General features: G+C 45.1%; 1 protein-coding gene across 1 annotated transcript in view; it reads left to right on the top strand.

Moving 5' to 3' along the window:
• Positions 1–4,464: 4,464 nt before the first annotated feature.
• The window catches only part of LOC144827230 (uncharacterized), a 630,276-nt gene continuing 611,426 nt past the window's right edge, over positions 4,465–23,314 (top strand). Inside the window, exon 1 of the mRNA XM_078685614.1 lies at positions 4,465–4,530. Within this exon, the coding sequence (XP_078541740.1) occupies positions 4,505–4,530 (26 nt within the window). The 5' untranslated portion in view covers positions 4,465–4,504. The remainder of the gene's footprint in view (positions 4,531–23,314) is intronic.

Here is a 23,314-nt window from a genome sequence, read left to right as displayed (position 1 = left end):
ATGGACACGTTGGATCTCGGTTTCCCAATTCCAATGATGCAGCTCTGGGAAAGCACCTTTCATCAGCCTCAAAATGTACGCCCCGATTTCATCGCCTTCCACACCTTCTTCGATAACGAGAACTCGGAAGTTGTTGCGTCTCTGCCTATTCTCAAAATCCTCCATTTTCCATTGAAGATCTACGAGCTGTTTATCGTATGATTCAGCATGTGCCTGGGCTTTCTCTTCATTGTCCTCTAATGTGCTTGTGCGTTCTTCAACATGGGATTTTTCTTACAGCCCAAAGCTTTTTCGTGACAAGCCTGTTTTTCTTTCCATCCATGCAAGTCTCCTCCTGCAGCTGTTTACTGGAGTCAAAAATCATTTACAAAGACGGCGATAACTCATCTTGCCCTGTTTGATCTGGATAAGTACTCCTGGTGGCAGAATAATCCCATTTCAGAGCAGGATCCAAGCTTCCTCTACTTTCTCTGAGATAGCCCTCCACGCTTTTCTCCCGTGCTAGGCCGTCTCTCTGCTTCTTCATAAGTTTTTTTTTCCTCACTACTGTATCTTTTGCGACGTGCCAGGGCTTGTGGTGGTGCTGGAGATATGAGAGTTACTACTCCCTTCTGCCTCAGATGGACTAAGCTCAGATCCATCAGAGCCATCAGTCACTGAATAGAACTTGTGCCCTAAGTCGAGATCAAGATCTCTCGGCCCCTCCAAGTCATTGCTTACTTCAATCTTATCTAGTAGGGCACAGGTATTCAGCTGGTTTTTAGTAGTGGCAGGAGCCCCCCGTGCAATGGCTGATTCTGGAGTGATCCCTTGCTGTGCTTCTTCTATTGCCTGAGCATGGTTCAAATCCTGACTTACTGGAGGGGTATGGCTTCCGGTTACGAAATCAGCTTGCGAGGTATGTACTGGAGTTACAGTGGAGTGCACCGCTACAGTAGAACCAGACTGACCGAGTTGAGGTAAGCCCTGTTCATTCGAACTTGCTTCTATTGTATCCGTTTGCCCATCTCCTCCAAGTGCTTGTACATCCTTTCTCAGAGCTGGCGCAATACCGGAGAAAAAATTCGCAATAGTATTCCCCTTGCCGGAATCTTTAAGTCCCAATTTTGCCCCCTGTGGTCACTACACCTTTTTCTTTTTTTTACAAGCATCAGAGCTCTCACCTTTAGATGGGCATTCCAGGCGAGCCTGAGGGGTCGAGCCTTTTGCATTGGCCGAGCCTGCAACTCTCCCTCCCTTGGGAACCACCGTTTCCGCGCTGTCCCGGGGTGAAGCACAAGCCTGTGTATCCGGAGTTTTCCCCCGGGCTCCGCGTGTAATCTTTGGAGGCATCCTCGCCGCTTGCCGTTGTGTGGAGCAGTATCCAGCCGTGAACCACCCGGACTGTCCCAACGGGTCCGCCCCTACTCCTCCATTCTCAGCGGCTGTGTGTCTCCTGGAGCAAAGCTCCACCAGCACCAACAGCACTGTTGCCGACACCGCTGGCAGCAGTTCCTCAATCGCAGCAAGGAGGCCAGCGTCACCTTTCCTACATCCACGGGTCATGAGGGGTACGTTCATCTCTTAATTTACATCCCCAAAAAGTTATTTGGCATGCATTAATCCTGTAGACTGTAGCCTGACAGCGAGGAGCGATCACCGCAGCCGTCAATCAGGCGCCATCTTGCTTCGTGATTACTTATTAGTACTGATGGAATTTCAGGGTAAAAAAAAAAGAAACAATGTAGTGAAAGGAGATTCACCCTGCCGCCATTGTTTCAAATAGGACAGCAAAATGGCAACGACTGTGATGATTATCCAATTAGAAGACGCCATTTAAAAAAGACAACGTAAGAGATTTAGAGTCAACATCAATATTACAACTTCTGTACAGCCCTATGACAAGGTACAATTTAACCACTCCAATCTAGGTTCTCATCTAATAGATTGTGATCAATATTGGTAACAGCTCTAGGCCTAACCAATCAAAGATTAGGATTACCTCTTGCCTATGTGTATTTTGCTGGAATGAAGTTGCAAAGCTATTTCTAACCCATGTGGTATAGAATAGAATAAAATCTCGAGCTGGCTTACTTTTACTTGTATGTTGCTAAAATCTATGACTACTTCTTTTCTCAAATTTTGCTTGTGGAATGTGGGAGGACTGAATCCCATCCTTCAAAGCACAGAGGTAGCATATTTTATTGGGGCAATCAATCAATCAATCAATCATTCAATCAATTCATAGAGTGCACCGCTGCCAAAAGGCATCCCAGTGCTTGAGACACAAGAAAGAAACCAAAAGCAAGGTCAAATAATTCTATGCTAAAGAGTCAAGACCTCAGTTTAGACGTACATAGACTTTAGTTGCAGAGACAAAGGTAGTGTATTTCAAGTCTTGGATGCCAGCACAGTGAAAGATCGTCCACTTCTAGTACTCAGGCAGAACCAGGTGCATTTTAAGAGTTGAGATCAGATCACAGGACACGACCAGTGTTGGTAATGACAAAGCTTATTATAATATATTTGGGAGCCCGCTGATAAAAAGAACAACATGTCAGGACTAGAGCTTTATAGGTAATGTGCTTTTCAATGGGAAGCCATTGAGGCTCTTTCAGATTGGGAAGTACCGATTGAGTTCTAGGAATTGGAATAGTCTAATATGAAGGTGATGGATGCCTGCACAGCCGTTTTCTGTGTGCCTAGGAGGACAAATTCCAGTGTTTTCTTCGAAGCCCCTATTAAGGCAAAGCAAGACCCCACAACTGAAGAGATTTATTGGCAAAGGAAAGAGTATTATCTAAATTAACCCCTACGTTTCTCGCATCTGTGGAAGGTGGTGGGGGAGAAAGCCGTAATTCCTCTGGCCACCAGTCATTGGACCATTAGGTGGCAGAGATACGAAAGAGCAGAATCTCTGTGTTGCATGCATTGCAATTCAACAATTCTTATTCATCCAGTAAACCACCTCCAACAAACATCTCTTGACCACGTTTAGCTCCATTATCCATTTGGGAATGTTCGCAAGCGCCATGTTCCTGCTGGTATAACTTCAAAAAATGGTTGTGCCCAGGGAGAATTATCAACCTATGGTCAACTGAGTTTAAACTGTAAGGTCCTAATTCTTTCTCTCAGCTGTCTGTATGTCCAGTGCCTTCTGGTAGAAGGCCAGTATACATAACCAAGGTACCAACATCTGCTGCTATACAATTTCCATGATACCCCGAACCCAAGGGACAAGACTGATGGGAAACGTAAGCTGATCAAGTGGCTGGGCAATCTATTCCACACTTATTCTGATGTAAATGAATTTTGACAAGTGATTTTATTTTAAAATCTAATGTGGCCCAATGGGATTGAAGAAATATACAGGCAAAACCTTCTCTGGAATATACCAGAGAATGACAAATATCCTTGTAGGGTTGACATGTTTGGTATAGTCCTCAACACTGCTCATTATCAGTCTTCATGTTGTAAATGGAAAACCAGCATTGATAAACCCACAGCCTACACTCATTGAGATGATTTGCAGTAATAGGTTACACAGTGGACTTTTTTAAATTCTTTTCAGCCATTATCAAGTTCAACATTGTAAAGACACTCTAAAGTGATCATCATCCACAAACATTCTCAGTTAAGTAAAAAGTCATTTTTTTATTAAATCCTTCAATTAAATAGGTGCTCCATTAGGTCATCAGGCCTTTAAAAGAGTCAAAAGACATGCAGGCGTATGCCAAAAGATCTCTGCCGAAATAATCTGCAGAATAAGGTTAATTTCTTTATTGTATAGTGCTTTTCCTGAACAGATTACCCTAACGAAGGGACATAAAATATTCCGAGAAACACATACAGATCTAATTAGTGTTGGCGAAATGTGCTAATTCTTCGTTTCTTCATTTGGAAAATTGTTTTCCATGTGGAGTCAAAGTTATTTTATTGTGGGTGTTTAATCCATTTTGTTTGTGTGCTCTCCTGACACACCCATTAGAACACCCACTAACAAACTAATAAATTCTTATTTTGTGCCTCAGGACTTGAATTTAATAAACACAGTTGAAATTGTTAGCATTAGGTATTGAAACCTTTATGCAGAAGCTTTTAAATGTCCTACATTATTACAATTCAGAAAACCATTCGACCAACGGTTTGAAACTGTTCAATTTTCTTATATGTGTAGGCCAAAATGCTAAGGCTGTAACTCAGAACATGCGTTAGTTCTGCTGTGTAAATAACACATTTGAGTAAGGCAATACCAGTGCAGTTTGTTTACCTATGAAACATTGTTCGGCATTTGATAAATGTCATGTTTTTCCAACAATGCGATGAAAGATGTTTGATTGACACTGTTACATTTGAATCACAGAAAACATTTTAATATGTAAAAATATTTATTAACATTTTGTTTTTTATCTATTCTGAAGTTTTCAGGAAGCAAAAGTTGTACGAGTACATACTTATACTTTTTATTCTTTACAGAATGGTAAATGAAAACCTAGGTGAAAAGTTCAGAGAGCAAAATAAACTCATGATACATCTTGCTGCAGAAAAAGAGTAAGTGTGATCCAATCATGTTTATTTCTCTTGCCACCTGGCTGCGGTGTAATACTGTAATTCCTGCCAGTGTATTTGATGCTGCACACTAACAATGGTGCTACTACTAATCCATTTGCAGGGGAACAAGCATGTGTCTTTTTTATACTAAAATTTCTATTGAGTAGGCCTGGGTGGAATTTGCAGAATTCCGCCATGCGGAAATCCGGAAGTGACCAAAATACTGGAAAGGCGGGATTTTACCTCTAGAGTCTGCTTGCCATTCCCCAGAATCCCGTCACAGGTCGACTAGACCTTTTTACCTGCCATAGAGTGAATTAGGCAATCTGTCATACGAGAATAAACAAATTTTTAGAAATCCCAATTGCTTCCCCCAAGAACCACTGACCAAACTAAGTTTGAAAGATTTATTACATAACCAAAAATAACTGCAGGTACAAACACCTCAGCAAGAGGTTCAAAAGGTAAACAGGCACTAATACAAACATAATCCTACGGAAAAGTCTCAGGCGACTGATGAACCACACCAGGATCAATTCCAGGACCATCAGACTAAACAAAATAGCTATAACCTGGGTTCTGGTACTCATCGGAATAAAGGACATACATCCAGGTTAATCTGTCCCTACACTACTCTAAGTGACATCCCTACTCAACAATAGCCCAACCTAATCAAAGGTGTCAGCAGTGGTGACTTCAAAGAAGTTCACTCACTTCTCTCCAAGACTAGAGAATCTGTCATAGCTAAGCTATTTACCAAGACCAACCACTCTCTCTGACTCCTCAGCCCATCTGCACTGCCTCCACCCTCGGGGTGCTGTCCCTAATACGAAACCCCAAAATGCAAATGACATGCCTTCAGGTACGCCCTCTCCAAGGTGTCGATTACATGGAGTTTTCCAAATTGGCCTTCTTCCATCCTTGTCCGTTAAACGTCCTTGGGTCTCAGACTCTCTGTCGCTTCCAGCTGTATCTTCAAATTCCTGGACTACTCCTCCATGTCTGGGTCTAGCATTTCTAACTCTCATACACAATGGGCCCTTCTACTCTGCAATCTACTGGGTGATGCACCTGCAAAAGAATATACGCAAATAGGCTCACAGTCTAATAATGTTGCAACATTTTCTAAAGCCTCCTTCATAAGCATTTATACCGTTTATATGTTTAAGCAAACATTTTCATACAGGCCTGCGCCATTTCCATGAACTAGGCCTCTGCTAGAGTTTTAGGCCTCACGTTTACTTGAACAATTCTCTAGTTTCACTAATTATTAAGTACATAAAGCATGATCACATTTCAATTAGTCAAACTGAAGGCACATTAGTAAATCAATTAAACACTCTTATTAATAGTATAATTTCATCTCAAAGCATCTCCCTATTGCAGCAAATATGAATTGCACCTTGTAACGTTGGCTCTGCACATTCTCTGATACCAATATACGTTAGTACTTTGTCATACATTGCATCTAAACATGATTAAAAGTCCTCTATATATATACGGGTGCTGACTACTTGTACATATGCTGCACCCCTACAAATTTCACTGTAAATGGCGCTCTCTCAGTTCCCCCCTTTGATGACCCGTGTCATCACCACCCACACATCTTCCTTAGGGTAAGAACCAACTAAACTGAGCTTGTGGCCATTTTCCCTCGCTTGAACGATTCCAACGCTCTCAAACTGCGGTATTGACTGTCCTGCAGCCTCTCCATTCGTATCTCTTGCGCTCTCATTGATCTCGCCAACCTGTTGGACTTGTACCACTTGTACAATCTCACTAGACTCCACAATCCAATCACACATGCCACTGCTATGATAAGGGGCTTCAGTACAAATCCAAGAAAACTCTTTCCCAAGTTGGCAAACCAGCTTCCAACCTTCCCAAATCCCTTGCCAACCGTCTCCCACGCATTCTCTTGCGTCAAGTCCTCAATTTCATAATGGATTGCAGTAATGTTGCTTATATATTTCTCCAGATCCTTAGAGTTGTCTGGTATATAAGTGCAACATTCTTGGACCTTCAAACGTTTACAGACCCCGCCCTCTTTTGCTAGAATGACGTCAAGAGCAAGACGGTTCTGTAAAACCATTGTCCTGATCGACAACATCTCACCCTCAACCAACACCAATGACTTGGCAGTATTCATTGACAATTCATCCACAACAGTCGCCAGCCGCCGTATCTTTATGTCATTCAAAATGACACCCAACATAGGTATCGCTGCTCCAAACACATCTCCCACAATTGCTCCAGCACTTTCCCCTCGCTTAACCCTCCTTTGAGGCCCTCCCTTTAAGAGTGCAAAATCTTCCGTATGATAAATCTTGGGAAAGATGATTGCAAGGTAGCAAGTTCCATACCACTTCTCTGGCAATCTCACATACGCATTCCTTCCGCAGACAAAATACACAGTAGGAATCACCTGAACCACACTCTTCAAGAAGTCCTTTGTATAGTATTCTAAGGTGAAGGTGTGATCACACGTAGTCTGACCCACATACACATTCTCATAATACGTCTGTGGTCTGTGAAGACACAACTTCCCTTTCTGTACTTCATCCAGAGCTATTGGACCATAGCTCCCTCTTGACTTATGCTGCTTCTCTTCTTCGGTCCAATCTACCTTGCGTTGCCCTGAATCTAGCAACTTTTTCTGTTTCGTGTACCTATCTTCTACTTGTTCAATGAACTTCTTTTCTGTATCAGATAACAAACATGTCAGGTTGTGTCGATGTGCATACGGGGTGTCTAACTCTTGAGTGGGGATGAAAAAATATCCAAGTCTGTCCTCTGACTTATAATAATCCCACTTGTTCAAATGCTTGTAATTCGGGACTTCTGGTAACACAGCATCATAATTCGAAAAGAAATATTCAAAGTGATTTCGCCCATATAGGATACTAATCAACAAACTACAGGATATTCCATATGTCAATGGAAGGTGATGGTATCTAATACCCTCATCTACTGAAGCTGGTAATTGCATGCACACATAACAGTCCTTCGCATCCATCGCCTTAATGTATTCATACAACAGCTTTGCATACGCATTTTGCCCAAAATTTCCTTTAGACAGATCACTGTGTAGCCTACGGCTTTCTGCAGCCAGTATGGCTTTCTCTCTTCGCTCTCTCTCTTCTTTCTGGCTAGGAGTGATAGGTGTCGATGTCCCCCCAGCCTTCTCTACCTGCTCGTGTGGTGCAAAATAAGAAACTAAAACTACTATAGGTATAAGGAGTATCACTCCTCCTAAAAGAGTGCCTATTATGCATTTGGCTCTATGATTCGGGTTTCCAGGCGCCATGGTCTCGGTACAAAGTAGTTCGTTCTCGGGAAGCACCCAAAGTCTTTTCTGTGCTATTTGAGTCTCTCGAACCACCTTGAAAAGCGGAAAGTCCCGTTTCAGTTCTTCTTTTGTTTCAACGACAGACAACCTTAACCCTTCTCCGTCCTCTGTGGAAAGTCCCTAAATTTGTTCTTCTTCCACTCGGCTCTAGGTTAAGTTCAACAGTTATTCACAAAGTCTTTTCAAAAGCTTTTCAAAGCAAATTCAAAGTTCAAGGTTCTCAATAGTCTATGATTATACTTGATCCGATTGCTTGCAACACATAATCCAAAAGTTCCATGCAGAGCACAACTTCATCATATACTGGCATGTCAGGAACAAACGTAGGAAAAATCAGTCTATCCAGCAGTAAATCGCGTATCTTGCTCAGAAGAGGGGGATTGGGAATGGTGAGTGTCAGTTTACCTTCGATTTCAAGTCCAGGAACCAACAGTATCACTTCCAGCTTAACATTTGGGATCGTACTGGTCACTGCTACTGACCTCACCCTCCCAGACCTCAGTACTCCTGGCATTTGTAAAAGGGTAGGTCCACTCTGGAGTGGTGTATCTTTGGCAAGGTACTCTCACCCTCCTTGACCTTCTCGGACCTCCTTGCTCAGCTCCTCGTTCTCCCTCTTCCGGATCTGATTCTTCGGACACAGGGGCAAGATCTGTTTCGGAAGCCAATCTCACATTCATTCGCCTCCGTCTCTCGGGCCAATGATCCCCTGCACTTCTTGCCCTTCTGGTTCTCGTTCGCACACCCTGTTCGTCTCCACTGTCGACCTCTTCTGCGCTCAGATCACCTTCTCCGCCACTTCCTCCCTCTGAGGCAGATTCCGTGTCACTTTCGTCTTGGCCGTTTCCTGCTTGATCAGGGGAGTCCCCAAGTTCTACAGGCACCCCCACTGCTTGACTTGCTCCCTCTGATGAATCCTCTTCTTCGTTATTATTTTCATCTACGAGAGGAGCTGTCCTCTCCTTGGGTGCTGGGACTCGTCGGGTGTGAGAAGCATGGACCCAATTTGGAAATCCACCGTACTTCACAGCAGTAGTAGTGACTAGGATCACTTGGAAAGGTCCTCTCCAATGTACGTCCAGGCAGCTCTTCCTGACGTGCTTCCGCACCAGGACCCAGTCACCAGGGCACAGGTCGTGACAAAGGTCGCTAGAAGCCGGAATTTCAGCAGCCTGCACCTGAAGAGACACAGAACGCATGACATCAGAAAGTCCTCTGCAATAGTCAAGAATCACATCATCTGTGATATTCATCAAGGCAGTTGTAGGAATAGATGGCAGTCTCATAGCCCTCCCCATCAGTACTTCGTGAGGCGAGAGCCCTGTCCTTCTGTCTGGGGTACTACGCATGCTCATTAGTACCAATGGCAAGGTATCGGGCCACTTCAGGGACGTGGATGAGCACACTTTTGCCATTCGAGCTTTCAAGGTCCCATTGATTTGCTCCACTATGCCAGAAGCCTCTGGTCGATAGCTACAATGTAGTCTCTGGTCAATGTTCAGGGCAGAGCAAAGCATCTTCACAACTTCGCATTAAAGTGTTTTCCTCTGTCCGATTCCAAAGAGGTCGGAACCCCGAATCGTGGCACTAGTTCCCTCAACAACAGTTTTGCTACTGTGAGTGTATCGCACCTACGAGTGGGATATGCCTCAACCCATCTAGAAAACACACACACAATCACCAAGACGTACCTGAGGCGATTGCACCTCGGCATCTCGATGAAATCTATCTGCATCCTATAGAAAGGTCCGCCGGACCTCCCAATGTGACTCAATGTGACAGGTGTTCTTTTCCCAACATTCAGCTGTTGACAGGTTACACATCTCTGACATACTGCTTCTGCAGCCTGTCTAAATTTTGGGTTGTACCACGTTTGCCTGAATACACGCACCATCGCATCCCTTCCCAAATGTACAGGACCATGTATCTGTCGTGCCATTGCACTCACCAACTCATTCGGTAACACAGCTCTTCCATCAGCTGAAACCCACATGTCCAAATCTCCCTTGACACAGCCAGCCGATTCCCACACCCTTTTTTCATAATCAGATGTCTGTCCTTGCATGTCTCTCAGCTCTTCCCATGTGTCTGCCACCTCAAGCATCATGCTTAGTTCGGTTCTTTCCCTTGGTCCCTCAATTGTTTGTTCCGTAAAGGAGTATCCCTGCTCTGCACAATAGCGTGCAACTTCATCCGCATAACGGTTCCCTTGTGTCACAAAATCCATTCCTTTTGTGGGTGCCGTGCATTTTACCACAGCTATTTCTGCAGGTCTTTGCAAGGCCTCCAGCAATAACCTAATAAATTCACCATTTCTGTTTGGGGAGCCCGATGATGTCATGTAACCCCTCTGAGACCACAACTGGCCAAAGTCATGAACCACCCCAAATCCGTACTGGCTGTCCGTGAATATGGTGATCTTAATGCCGTTGGCTGCTAAACAGGCGCATGTCAATGCAATTATCTCAGCCACCTGTGCAGAGTGTACTCCTTCCAGGCAGGCTGCTTCAATTATTCCAGAAATAGTGCAGACAGCAAAGGCTGCTCTCAACTGACCAGTATTGTCTCTTACACATGAGCCATCCACAAAATAAATTTCGTCAGGGTCTGTTAATGGCACATCAACAATATCCGGTCTAGGTTTGGTGCATAGTTCAGTTACATCAAGACAATCATGGTCTTCCCAATCATCTTCTATATCATTCGGTAATGGTAACAAAGTAGCAGGATTCAAGACAGAGCACCTCCTGAGAGTCACATTCTCTGCAGCAAGTATAACCTGCTCGTAGCGTGTGAGCCGGTTATTTGTCAAGTGCTGCGTCTTGGTCCTGGTCATCAACAATTCCACAGAATGAGGTACATGCACTGTCAGTGGATATCCCATCACAATACTTTCACACCTTTCAATGCTGACACCTGTTGCAGCAATGGATTTGAGACATCCGGGCAACGCTGCGGCTACTGGATCTAAGGTAGCCGAGAAGTATGCAACTGGTCTACGGACTCCTCCATGATCTTGCACTAAGACTGCCAATGCACACCCCTCTCTCTCGCAGCAGAACAATGCAAATGATTTGGTGTAATCGGGCATTCCCAGAGCTGGAGCGCGACACAGGTCCTCTCTCAGCTCCAAAAAGGCCATCATACAATCTGTGTCCCATGGTACCGGATAGCTCACGTCCTTGTGCGTCAGTTTCTGCAGTGGTTTCGCCTTCAGAGAAAAGTTAGCAATCCACTGTCGGCAGTAGCCAACCATGCCTAAGAACATCCTGACCTCTCTTTGAGTCGAGGGCACACTCATTCTCATGATAGTCTCAATCCTGTCAGGTGACACCTTTCTCTTCCCCTTCTCTATTCTGTGACCCAGATACTGCACTTCTTGCAGGCAGTACTGTAATTTACTGGGAGATACCTTGTGTCCATTCTTCCCCAGATGGTTCAACAAGGCAATGGTATCAATCCTACAAGCATCTTCTGTGTCTGATGCAACAAGGAGGTCGTCTATGTACTGCACAAGAACTGAGTTCTGCGGTAGTACTAGACTCTCAAGATTCCTTTTCGGCAACTGATTGAAGATCGATGGGCTCTCTGTATACCCTTGGGGGATACGGCACCACGTTAAAACGCGACTCTCTATTTTAAATGCGGAAAGAAATTGGCTCTCCTCGTGCAATGGGATAGAAAAGAAAGCCTGACACAAATCAATCACAGAAAACCATTCAGCTTGGAACGGTATCTGAAACAGTATCACTGATGGATTCGGTACCACTGGACAGCATGGAACAACTATGTTGTTAATTTTTCGTAAATCCTGCACAATCCTGAACTTCCCACTTGGTTTCTGCAATCCCATTATCGGAGAGTTACAGGGACTTCCCATAACCTCCTTCAGAATTCCCTGTCTAACCATGGACTCAATCACAGGTTTTATACCTTCAAGTGTTTCTGGGGTCAGCTTGTACTGGGGAGTTCGAGGAAATTCAACATTCTGTCTCGCCTGAATTCTAACTGGCTCTACCCCTTTGATCAGTCCAATCTCCTCTCCTGTGAAGTCCCAGACTTCTGGGGAGACCGAGTCTCTCAAGTCCCAAGGGAGTTCCTCCACAGTTATAGCAGGGTACAACTCAATGCACGTATGCGTATTTGCAACCTTAAAATCAGCATCATCATCGTTAGTCTGTAATTCCACTCCCTTTGGGGTACAATAGATGGTGCAATTAAGTTTGCACAAAAGATCTCTTCCTAACAGGCACACAGGACTGGAATCACACACCACGAACTGGTGTCGGTCACTAAAACTTCCAATCTTAACAGGGACTGGCTCAGTCAGGGGTTTGTCATTCTTCTGTTTGCAACTCCTACAACTTGGATGGTCTGTCCTGAAAGGGGTAAGTTGGGGACCACCGCAGACCTCACAGTGGAGCGAGAGGCACCAGTGTCAACCAGAAATGTGGCGGGATGACCATCTACATCTGCCTCTACAAAAGGTCCTCTCTGATCTACCTCCAGTACAGCTCCTAGAGTACAGCCCTCCTCCCCATCCACATACCGTCCTGTCACTGGATCAAATTGGTAACACTCGTCCCCTTCCACTATGAAAGGCATCTGCTTATATACTTTGCTTCCTGTTGAAATCTTCGGTGCCTGGGGGACTGGAGCCCTCGGTGCTGACGTCCCCCCTTTCGTCGTCTGGGATTTGGTCACTGTCACCTTCCGTACCAGAGGGGCTTGTACTTCCTCCTCCTGTACCTGATTGTCATGGTTATGGGGACACTCGCGTCTCCAATGCCCCACTTCGTGACATTGATGGCACTTGGTCGTCTTTTTCAGGGCCTCTATATCTATCCTAGGTCTCGGACCTTCCTCTCCGTCCCTCTTCTGCCCCCCTGATCTCCTTCCCATGGTTCCATTGCCTGACTGACCCTGTCCTCCCGCTTGCATCTGTACTAACATCAGTTTGTCCTTAAGCTTCTTTGTCTTCGAATCTATCTCGTCACTGCAATACCTCGCATACCTCAAAATCTCATCTAGGGGTTTATTTTGCCAACAGATCAGATGTTGCTGTATCATAAGGCAAATATCAGGCCTTAGTCCTAGGACAAATTTGGATACAAACTGTCCCATATACTTTGGGTCCATCACATCTAACCCACTGTACTGCTTAAAGATCAGCAATAACCTCTCGTAGTATTCATGCACTGTCTCTTTTGGTTCCTGTCTAGTCCGATCTATTTTCACCCAGTCTATGTCCTCTGGTGGTACCTTAGTCTTCAGCCACGTGATCGCCTGCTCATACTTTGCCATTACCCTGGGTGACGGCCCATTTGTGGCAGAATCTCGTTCTGGCTCCGCGGTGGGCCATTCAACACTAACCTTGCACGCTATCCACAAGTCACTTGGGACCACAATGTCAAACAGTGTGTTTAAATCAATCCACAGCACCTTTGAGATTTTAACAAACCTCTCCACCTGTTTGTACCATTCCACTGGACTTTCTCTCAACTTTGGGAAGGTGTTCGTAAAGGCAGCCAGATCTCCCCTACTCCAGGGTACGTGTACATAGCCTCCATGAGCCACCTCCCGCAAGGGGTATGCCTCTGCATGCATCAACCCTCCTCCCGGAGATGTCTCCAGAACGCTCCTTCTAACACTCTTTCTTTTTGACCACCTTTCTTCCCATTTCTCCAGAGGGGACCACGTTCGTATTCCCACAATCAGCTCCCTGATGTGAGTTTTTAATCCGATCACCCTCTTTTCTTCTAAATCCTGATCTGAATACTGTAACCGGTGGCCACTCTGCAGTGCTTTTGTTTTTGTCAGATCTACACTGTACTTATTCGCTAATTCAGAGAGTTTCTCATGAGCTGTCCTAGCCCTCCGTGTAACATCCTTCGCTACAAACAATAGCTCATCTGGTTCGTATAGTTCGATCCTTTCTAGTGGCAATGTACCTTCCACTATCTCCTCCACTTCTGTTTTCAGTCTCAGCACATCTATCCTTCTTGCTTTTATCGCAGCCCTCAATGTACCTTGGCTAGTAGTTCCATTAGAGTCCCTCCCGCCACAGTCCTGACTCTCTCTCCTGTTTTCCTCAGGTGTATTGGGGGAACCCTTCTGTTCTCCCAGCCTTCTGGAACCCACTCCCGTCTACTGTCGCCAGAGGTGTGGTGGGACGCCCCCCTATTCCCCACCCCTTCTCGTTCCCACTCCTGTCTACTTTCACTAGGTGCACGGTGGGACACCATCCTATCTTCCTGGTTGTCAGACCCAAAGACATTCCTGGATCTATCACTCTGAGTGTCTACAACCGTTTCCCACGTTCTCAAGTCTGGCCTTAATTCTCTCATCGACCTCGGCCTTGGTCCCCTTAGATCCATCGGTCCCCTCCAACCCATCTGTCCTTCCGAGGAGTCTGCCGATGCCACCAAAGGAGTACTTCTGTCTACTGGCGTTGGCAACTGCCTCCACCCTTCTTCTGTCCCATTACTCCTGTCTTCTCTGGTGCATCTCTCGCTCCCCCTTTGCAACGGATTCTCGACTTGTTTCTGCTCTGGGTTGTACACTGATACTATGGGACCTATGGTAACAGGTACCGTAAGCGCATCTGGCAATTTCTGTGAGTGGACACCCTCTTCCACTCGAACCTTCTGCACTGTAAATCGCCCCACTACTCTCGTCACTGGGGAAGGTGGAGGTGCCTTTTCTCCCTTCACTGGATAAAATATATCCTCTGAGGTGTTCCTATCACTCACCATTTTGACCCCACCATCCCCGTCAGAAGGTTCCCCAGTCTTGGCTGACATCGGCGTTCCCCCCAACTCGGTATTGTATGGAGGTGGTCTCTCTGCCAACATCCTCTCTATCAGGCCATCGTCTGTCTCGCTGTCCTCATCCTCGTCTTCTGTATTTCGCCTCTGTGCATCTAGCAATGGGTACAATCTATCCCCTTCTATAGTCTGTACCCTCCATCTCTTCTCCATGGCATCCCATCTCGCATCTTGGACCGCCTTAACTGATCGTTTCACTCTTTCTTGTCGCCTATCTCTGCCCCTGTCATGGGCTGCCCTGATCCATGCATTTAGCGCTTCAAATTGTGTTGGTCTGGGCAAAGGTCGCAACGCAGCCATATCGCTTTCAGCTGATACAGCACTTCTAGCCTAAACGTCCCGTATTTAGGGAAGGTCAATTCTTCATTTCCCTCTGTCATCTTACACCAGGTATCAAGCCACAATATGGTATGTAACCCAACATTCGTTGCCATGTAATGAGCTGGAGTATCCTCGGGTGGAGCCTCCTCCCCACCCCGAGCTTCTATCTTGTTTTCGCCTTTGAAACATTTCCGCAACACCTTAAAACATTTCATGATGAAAACCCAAAACGTTTCCTTGTTCCACAGCGATTGTTTACTTCCTGATGACAATCCACCAATCTCAGCGCGGCTTCTCACTAACCGCCCTATCTCAGCGCGGCTCTACGCCAACCGACCAATCCCAGCGCGGCTCTTTCTGACGTCACTCGCCTCCGTTTCGCAGCAGTTCCCCTCCTTTCTCCGTACTTCTCGCGGTCTCGCATGCGTCCCAATCATACACTGAAAATGATTACTTCCGACCAAGCAACCACTTCCCTGACTGTACGGCCACAGTCTAATTGTAATTGTCACCTGAACTGGCAAATGTCTGTCCGCGAACGACCGGACAATCGCCTCACTGATAGGTTACAAACTCACGGCAACTTCCGACCAGCGTCTGTTACCCACACACTCACACATTCGTTCCCCCTATCTCGGTCCTGCGGGCGATTAATTGTACCTCATAACCCCCTTAACAATGGTCGACAATTACTATGGGTGTTCGATACACACGGACCACTTGGACTCTCTCTGAACCCAAGATTTTCACTGGTTGCGCGCGCTCACAACCTGTTCCTCTTTCACACCACAGGCATTCAACTCCGCAAGACAATACAACATTCAATACAACATAACACCGCAATCTAGCAACGCATGACCCTTTTCATATTCACTCTCCTTCGACCTGCTGCTTTCTGCTGCACTGTCACTCTCCGTCAGTTTTCGTGGAACGCCGTCCTCCATCCGCGATTCTCTGGACACTCATCCTTTGTTCTATGGGCCTCGGGGAAATCTCAACCTACTTCTGGATTACCCTAACTCTAGAAGGTAAACCATCCTACTCTGCTACCAACTGGAAAGGCGGGATTTTACCTCTAGAGTCTGTTTGCCATTCCCCAGAATCCCGTCACAGGTCGACTAGACCTTTTTACCTGCCATAGAGTGAATTAGGCAATCTGTCATACGAGAATAAACAAATTTTTAGAAATCCCAATTGCTTCCCCCAAGAACCACTGACCAAACTAAGTTTGAAAGATTTATTACATAACCAAAAATAACTGCAGGTACAAACACCTCAGCAAGAGGTTCAAAAGGTAAACAGGCACTAATACAAACATAATCCTACGGAAAAGTCTCAGGCGACTGATGAACAACACCAGGATCAATTCCAGGACCATCAGACTAAACAAAATAGCTATAACCTGGGTTCTGGTACTCATCGGAATAAAGGACATACATCCAGGTTAATCTGTCCCTACACTACTCTAAGTGACATCCCTACTCAACAATAGCCCAACCTAATCAAAGGTGACAGCAGTAGTGACTTCAAAGAAGTTCACTCACTTCTCTCCAAGACTAGAGAATCTGTCATAGCTAAGCTATTTACCAAGACCAACCACTCTCTCTGACTCCTCAGCCCATCTGCACTGCCTCTACCCTCGGGGTGCTGTCCCTAATACGAAACCCCAAAATGCAAATGACACGCCTTCAGGTACGCCCTCTTCAAGGTGTCGATTACATGGAGTTTTCCACATTGGCCTTCTTCCATCCTTGTCCGTTAAACGTCCTTGGGTCTCAGACTCTCTGTCGCTTCCAGTTGTATCTTCAAATTCCTGGACTACTCCTCCATGTCTGGGTCTAGCATTTCTAACTCTCATACACAATGGGCCCTTCTACTCTACAATCTACTGGGTGATGCACCTGCAAAAGAATATACGCAAATAGGCTCACAGTCTAATAATGTTGCAACATTTTCTAAAGCCTCCTTCATAAGCATTTATACCGTTTATATGTTTAAGCAAACATTTTCGTACAGGCCTGCGCCATTTCCATGAACTAGGCCTCTGCTAGAGTTTTAGGCCTCACGTTTACTTGAACAATTCTCTAGTTTCACTAATTATTAAGTACATAAAGCATGATCACATTTCAATTAGTCAATCTGAAGGCACATTAGTAAATCAATTAAACACTCTTATTAATAGTATAATTTCATCTCAAAGCATCTCTCTATTGCAGCAAATATGAATTGCACCTTGTAACGTTGGCTCTGCACATTCTCTGATACCAATTTACCTTAGTACTTTGTCATACATTGCATCTAAACATGATTAAAAGTCCTCTATATATATACGGGTGCTGACTACTTGTACATATGCTGCACCCCTACAAATTTCACTGTAAATGGCGCTCTCTCAATACTATGCCACGCTACCCGGATACATCGAGCTGATTTGTAACCCTGGGTTTTTGTCCCACTCTGTAAAATCAGCGCGAACAGCCCCCCATGCAGCTCAAGAAGGTGCTGCATCTTTCTGCTGCTCGAGTAGATGTTCTACTTCCTCAACGCGAGTGGGAGGTTTCTCAACATGATACATAGCGACCAGCCGCGACCACCCGCGCTGAAAAATCTTACCAGGAAGTGGTGTAGAGTTAGATTTTCCTTGCTTACCCATTTCATTTTAGCAAGCCGCGGGAGAGGAAAAAGTCAGCTCCGCGCCGCTACGTGTAGTTTTTCGGAGCTAAGTGCTCTACACAGAGCGGAGCGGAATTTCACGCCTAGGCCTACTATTGATGATGTATGATAATTGGGAGAAAATTGATTAATATTTGGGCTGGTTGGTAATAAAGACACTATTCCGTTAGGTCCAGTAAAGGTTTCAGTAATGTAAACCTGACCTCAACCACTGGTAGCTATGGTACGGAGCAGACAGGCTGAACTTAAGGAAATGTGTAAAGCATTTAGATGTATGAAATGAAATGAAATAGACGTATTTGTAAAGCGCACTGATACTACTAAGTGTCCTGGCGCTGTACTCATACCGCTAGGGAACCCTTCCTGGTTTTCCCCATGAAATGTCCACTCCTGGGCATCCCCAGGGTGCAACCAGGCATCTCCAGCGCTGTAGGGGGCAGTTGTGGAGACTAAGCAAGCTATTGCCCAGAGTTGCAGCGTGGGACCCATGCTTAGAGTAGGCACCGAGGCGAGAAATCAGGTCCGGGGGAATTATGAGCCCAAGATCCGCCGAGACCAGCCGAGGCAGGAATTGAACCCTGGTCCCGGGCCAGACCTCTGCATCAGGGTCTGCCGCTCTAACCATTGAGCCACACTTCTCCACAAAGTCAGAAACACAAAACAATAAAATTCCCACAAAAATGTATGAAAATAGAGAATATTTTAAGGATTACAGTGACATCAAAATGACAAAATTCAAACTTGAAAAAGGGGAACCAGACATATGATTTTTTTCATTTTGAAACAAAAATAGCACCAATAAGTGCGAATCGCCAACCGCAGGCAATTTGTCGAGCTGGACACGTGTAAGGTTTAAGGCTGACTGAGTTGAACCATTGGTCAGATAGACAGGTCAGCTTGGTCCTGGTTGGAAAGTTACCTTTCTACTTAGAAAATGTTCCAGAAGGTAGAGTCCTCAAGGAGGAAAGGCTGCAGGCTGGATCCGAAGATAGGCTCGTCAGCGACAGGGTGATAAAGGACAAGGTTTTGGTGAAGTCATCGACAAAGGCGGGAAAAGCTCAGACTGGGAGAAGTCCAAAGTTCATGCCCAGGAATCTCCGACATCAACCTGATGCTGCTCAGTGTGAAACTTTGTACCTTCAGACTTAGGCTTCATACTTGAAGTTGGATTTTCTCAGCAGAGCAAAGCTGCAAGGTGTAGTTGAAGAGGATTCACTGTCATCAGATATCAGTCAGCGCCAGGCCCAATAAATTGGATTTGCTTCTGCATAAAAGAAAGTAGCTGAACCTGCAGCAAAGTCAGGCCCACCAGTGATGCACGCTCAGCAGATTAACTGGCTGGTTGGTTCCAGTCCCACAATGGTTTTCCAGGCAAATATTTAGTAAATAGTTTCTAAGACTCGGTTTTTAGATTCAGGCAGAAGGAGTACACCGGCCAAGGGTTCCAGGACCTTAGGAAAAGCACTTGGGGTTAGTACTCACTCCAACTGAAGCCACCAGAAGTGTCCAGGAAAGTTCAGTTGAGCGGATCAGCTGGGCTCTTCTGGGAAAGTGGATTTCTTGCAAGTCTTGTTCCCTTGTAGCTTAACAGGAGATGAACCACTTACCCTGGGAATCAACTCCTATGTCCTTGGTACAAGTGGGACCATGTCCAGCCATGGGGGTTCTCCTTAAAGTCTTTAAAGCAGGTCCAGTCCTTCTTATGTCTTCCATAGGTCCATTAGTGTTCTGAAAATTGTGCCATGTTTGCCACATTTATGCCTGTCACTGGCTTTGTGGGTTGGGGTGACTCCTGGCTCCTCCCTAACCAATAGAGAGAATCTCCACAGGGGTAACCCTACCCACTGTGGTCACTCAAAACCTGTTCTCAGGTAGCTCATCTCCCACTGGGATTGATGCCTGACAGGTTAGAGGGATAAAAGAGGAGGCAGGACCAGGTATTAGCTACATCTGCCTATGACAGGGTAGTCCTCTTTGAGATTCATTAAGATCCAGGGCACTACCCAGAAGGTCATCCTGTCAGAGGAACAGTTCAGCTTCACACACCCATTGCCTTTGTGTCACCTTTGGGAGCAAGTTCACACATCATCAAGGCTCTACTCAGCTCTTGGTTGACAGTTGGAAACTCATGCTAAAGGGCTTCTAAAGGCTTTAGGTAGGTAAAAGGTGACTTTTTAAAAGTGCAATTTGCACAGTACTTAGATCAAATCTGACTTTACCAATTAATTGGATTTTTAATAAATGTTTTAGAAAGTCCAAGAATTATCATTATAGCTGGTTGCTAGACTTAGATTATTTCATTAACTTTACTAATGTATCCCAGTGCTTTCCTATGGATTAGCTAACAGTGCTGAGTTAGAATAGCTTTCGGGGCCTACATTTAAAATTACAATTTTGAATGTCCTACTTTTATATACCATGCATGCTACCTTATGGGCATTTAAAGCTTAAGTAGGGGTGACATGTTAACATTAAAAAGGAGGGTTTAGGCATGTCAAAGGCATTTTTTGGACAGGTTGAATTTTCAGTTTAACCCTAAACAGCCAGGCTACTGATGGCCTGCGATTATGTTTTGCAATGTCACTCTAGTAGTGGCGCAATGTATTCTGAACTCTAGTAGTGAGATTTAACTTACAGGCCCTAGATACACTTTTTACTATATACAGGTATGTTTAATATTCCGATTTGGAGGAGAGCACATGTGTGCAATTACACATGTGTGTCCAGTGTGCAGATTAAACAACAAAAAAAGTAACAAAAGTCCAAAACAAATAGGAGTTATCAAGCAAAGGGAAGCATTTTCTTATAGTAATACAGATGGAAGCTGAATGGGTTGCTTGACCTTGGTATTGACTGACCATTTTACCATCTCTTCATCCCACCTTTTGTTGTTTTCTTTAATTAAGCTACACATTACAGCCCACTATTTTGAATATTGGAGCCTTCTATAATTTGGCTCATGACTAGCCCAGGTCAATGTGAGGAACCTTCTCCACATTTTAGCAAAGGACTACTCACTACTAATGATCAAAAGTACTAAATGTTGCAACCACACCTCCTAGTTGATTGAGTGTTTGCATACACAGTGGTGACAAAAAATGATAAATATAATGAGCTCTGTGGAGTACTCTGAATGCCCAGATTCAATGAACTTGCATTTTGGAGATAGAAACCGTGCAACTCCTGAAAATTATCCCTAATGTTTAGGCCTTTTCACTGCAGGAGAGTGATGAAAGTTAGTTAATTGTATTCATTCTTGCCTATTTGACAAAATATCACATAATCGTGCTGGAGCAGTAGTACTGTGGTTACACTGTATCTTTGCAAGAAATGTAGTTATGGGTTGACTGGGTTGTGAGCCCTGGTCAAACAGCACTAGTAATTCTTGTCACCGTGAGGCACAAGCCTACCTTAATTAACCTATGCTCAACCCTCTGGTAGTTAGCCACAGAGCAGTCAGGCTTAACTTATAGGCAATGTGCAAAGTATTTATGCAGCACTTAAAACAGTAATAAACTAAAAATGCCACACAAAAAGTATTCCACGTCAAGTTTGAATATTAAATTGAATTTTATTAAATAAAACAAGACAGTAACAACAATAATCTAATCAGTAGAAGAGGAGATATTGTGATTTTAAGATTTTAGTGGATATTAGTGCCAAAAAGGAAAAAGCTCCAACTGTGGTCACCCCAGACCGGGACAAAGACATCAGTTCAGGCCGACTATGAGGGAACATGAGCCAGCTGCAGGGACCGAGTTAGGCCTGATGAACAGTGTACCTATAATCCTGGTATGTGGAGCGTTGGCAGGATCCGCGTGGAAGGTATCTCACACAGCTGAAGCGATGCGTCGAGTCCGAGTTGCGGCAAGAGTGTGATGTGAAGTTCTGCATTGTCTTCGAGGATTCCCTCAATGAGCACTTGTGATGCAAAGTTCTCCGTTGAGGAGCAGTTGGGGCGGCGCGTCGGTCCCGAGGAGCTGTGAGGCTGTGATGCGGAATCTACTGTTATCGTCAAGGCTGCTGTTGATGAGGTATGTGAGGGCCTGTGCATAGGATGCATCATGCAGCACCAGTTACTGTGAGACAACAGGCTGTAATTCAATGAGGGTCTTTACGGTAGTACCAGTTCACACAACAGCAGCGATCCGCAGGGTCTGCTCAGGGTTGCGTTGCGCTGCATAAGTTCTGGTGGATTCAAAGAGGCTGGCAGAGAACCTTAGGCCCAATTCCAAGGGTCCAGTACTGAGGTGGCACCATTTGGCTGGGTAGATGCGCAGATGGCAGAGTCCAGGTGCTGGGGTTAAGATTGCTGGAGCCTTCTGTTCCTGAGGCTGAAATCAGGTGGCCAGCCAACTAGCACTTAGTGTCACTCTGGTGGCCCTGAGTGCAATGGATAAAGATGCAGTCCTTCTCCCCAGACAAGAGAGCAGCAGGGCAGCAGTCCTTCGGAGCAGCAGTCCGGCAGAGTGGCAATCCTTTTAGCAGTACTGCAGTCACTGCTTCTGGCAGAGGATCCACAGATCCATAAGTGTACTGAAGAGTTGATGTCTGATGTCCAATATTTACACCCAGTTGGGCATTTGAAGTGGGAAGAAGCCTCTGTAGGCATGTCCTTGAAATGCTCAGGTGTTCTAACGTCTTTGCCCTGGCTCCAGACTGACTACAGGGAGCATGCAACCCTTTTTGTGGTGACAGGACACATCCTATACAAGTGTAAGTGGGGCTGTGCCCAGCTCCTCCCTCCCACCCTGTCAGTTATGTCCCATCTAGGCATACCTAAGCTCCCTATTATGTGTGGCTATCTAGGAGAAATACACCAAGCCCAACTGTCAACTACACAAAGCCAAAGTGATGTGACCCAGTGACAGGCTGCAGGCACTAAATGGCCAAGGCAGGGAAATGTCAACGTTCTAATTGTACTTTAAAATAAGACTTTACAAATAGTTAGGATTTTTCATTACAATTCCAAAGACACCAAACATAAATGAGTTACCTGTTCCCACCTGGAACTTACGGCTTATCAAATGTAATAAAGTAACTCCAATGTTATCCTATGAGAGAGGTAGGGCATGCAGTTGTGAAAAATGAATCTAAGAGTTTTCACTACCATGAAAAACTTTAAACTACATGTCCTGCTTTTTAAATATAGTGCACCTGGCCCTCTGGTCTGTCCAGGGCATAAACTAGGAGCAACTTATATGCACTAAAAAGTAAGATTTGGGCCTGGTAAAAGGTTTATTATGCCAGGTCGAAATGGCAGTTTAAAAACTACATACACAGGCTGCAATGACAGCCCTGCAGAATTTTTAAAGTGGTACTTATGTGGGTGGCACAGGCAGTACTGAAGACCCACTAGTAGCATTTAATGTACAGGCCCTGGGCACAGGTAGTGCCACTTTACTAGGGACTTACAAGTATGTTAAATATGCCAGCAAAAACGAAGTCAGAAAAACAGGAGGTATGAGAGTAAAAGGTTAGCGAGAAAACCTAGCCAAGGATGCCAGATCTAACATTCTTGAACAAGTGAAAATGCTCTTGTATTTTCTGTATGAGCATACCTGCTCATTAACAAAGAAAACCCCAAGATGGTGGAAATATATAACTATTAATT

This window comes from Lissotriton helveticus, chromosome 4_1, assembly GCF_964261635.1.
Source record: "Lissotriton helveticus chromosome 4_1, aLisHel1.1, whole genome shotgun sequence".
Classification (NCBI taxonomy): Eukaryota; Metazoa; Chordata; class Amphibia; order Caudata; family Salamandridae; genus Lissotriton; species Lissotriton helveticus.
Note: the sequence above shows the minus strand (reverse complement) of the source record. Positions and strands in the feature narration are given on the sequence as shown.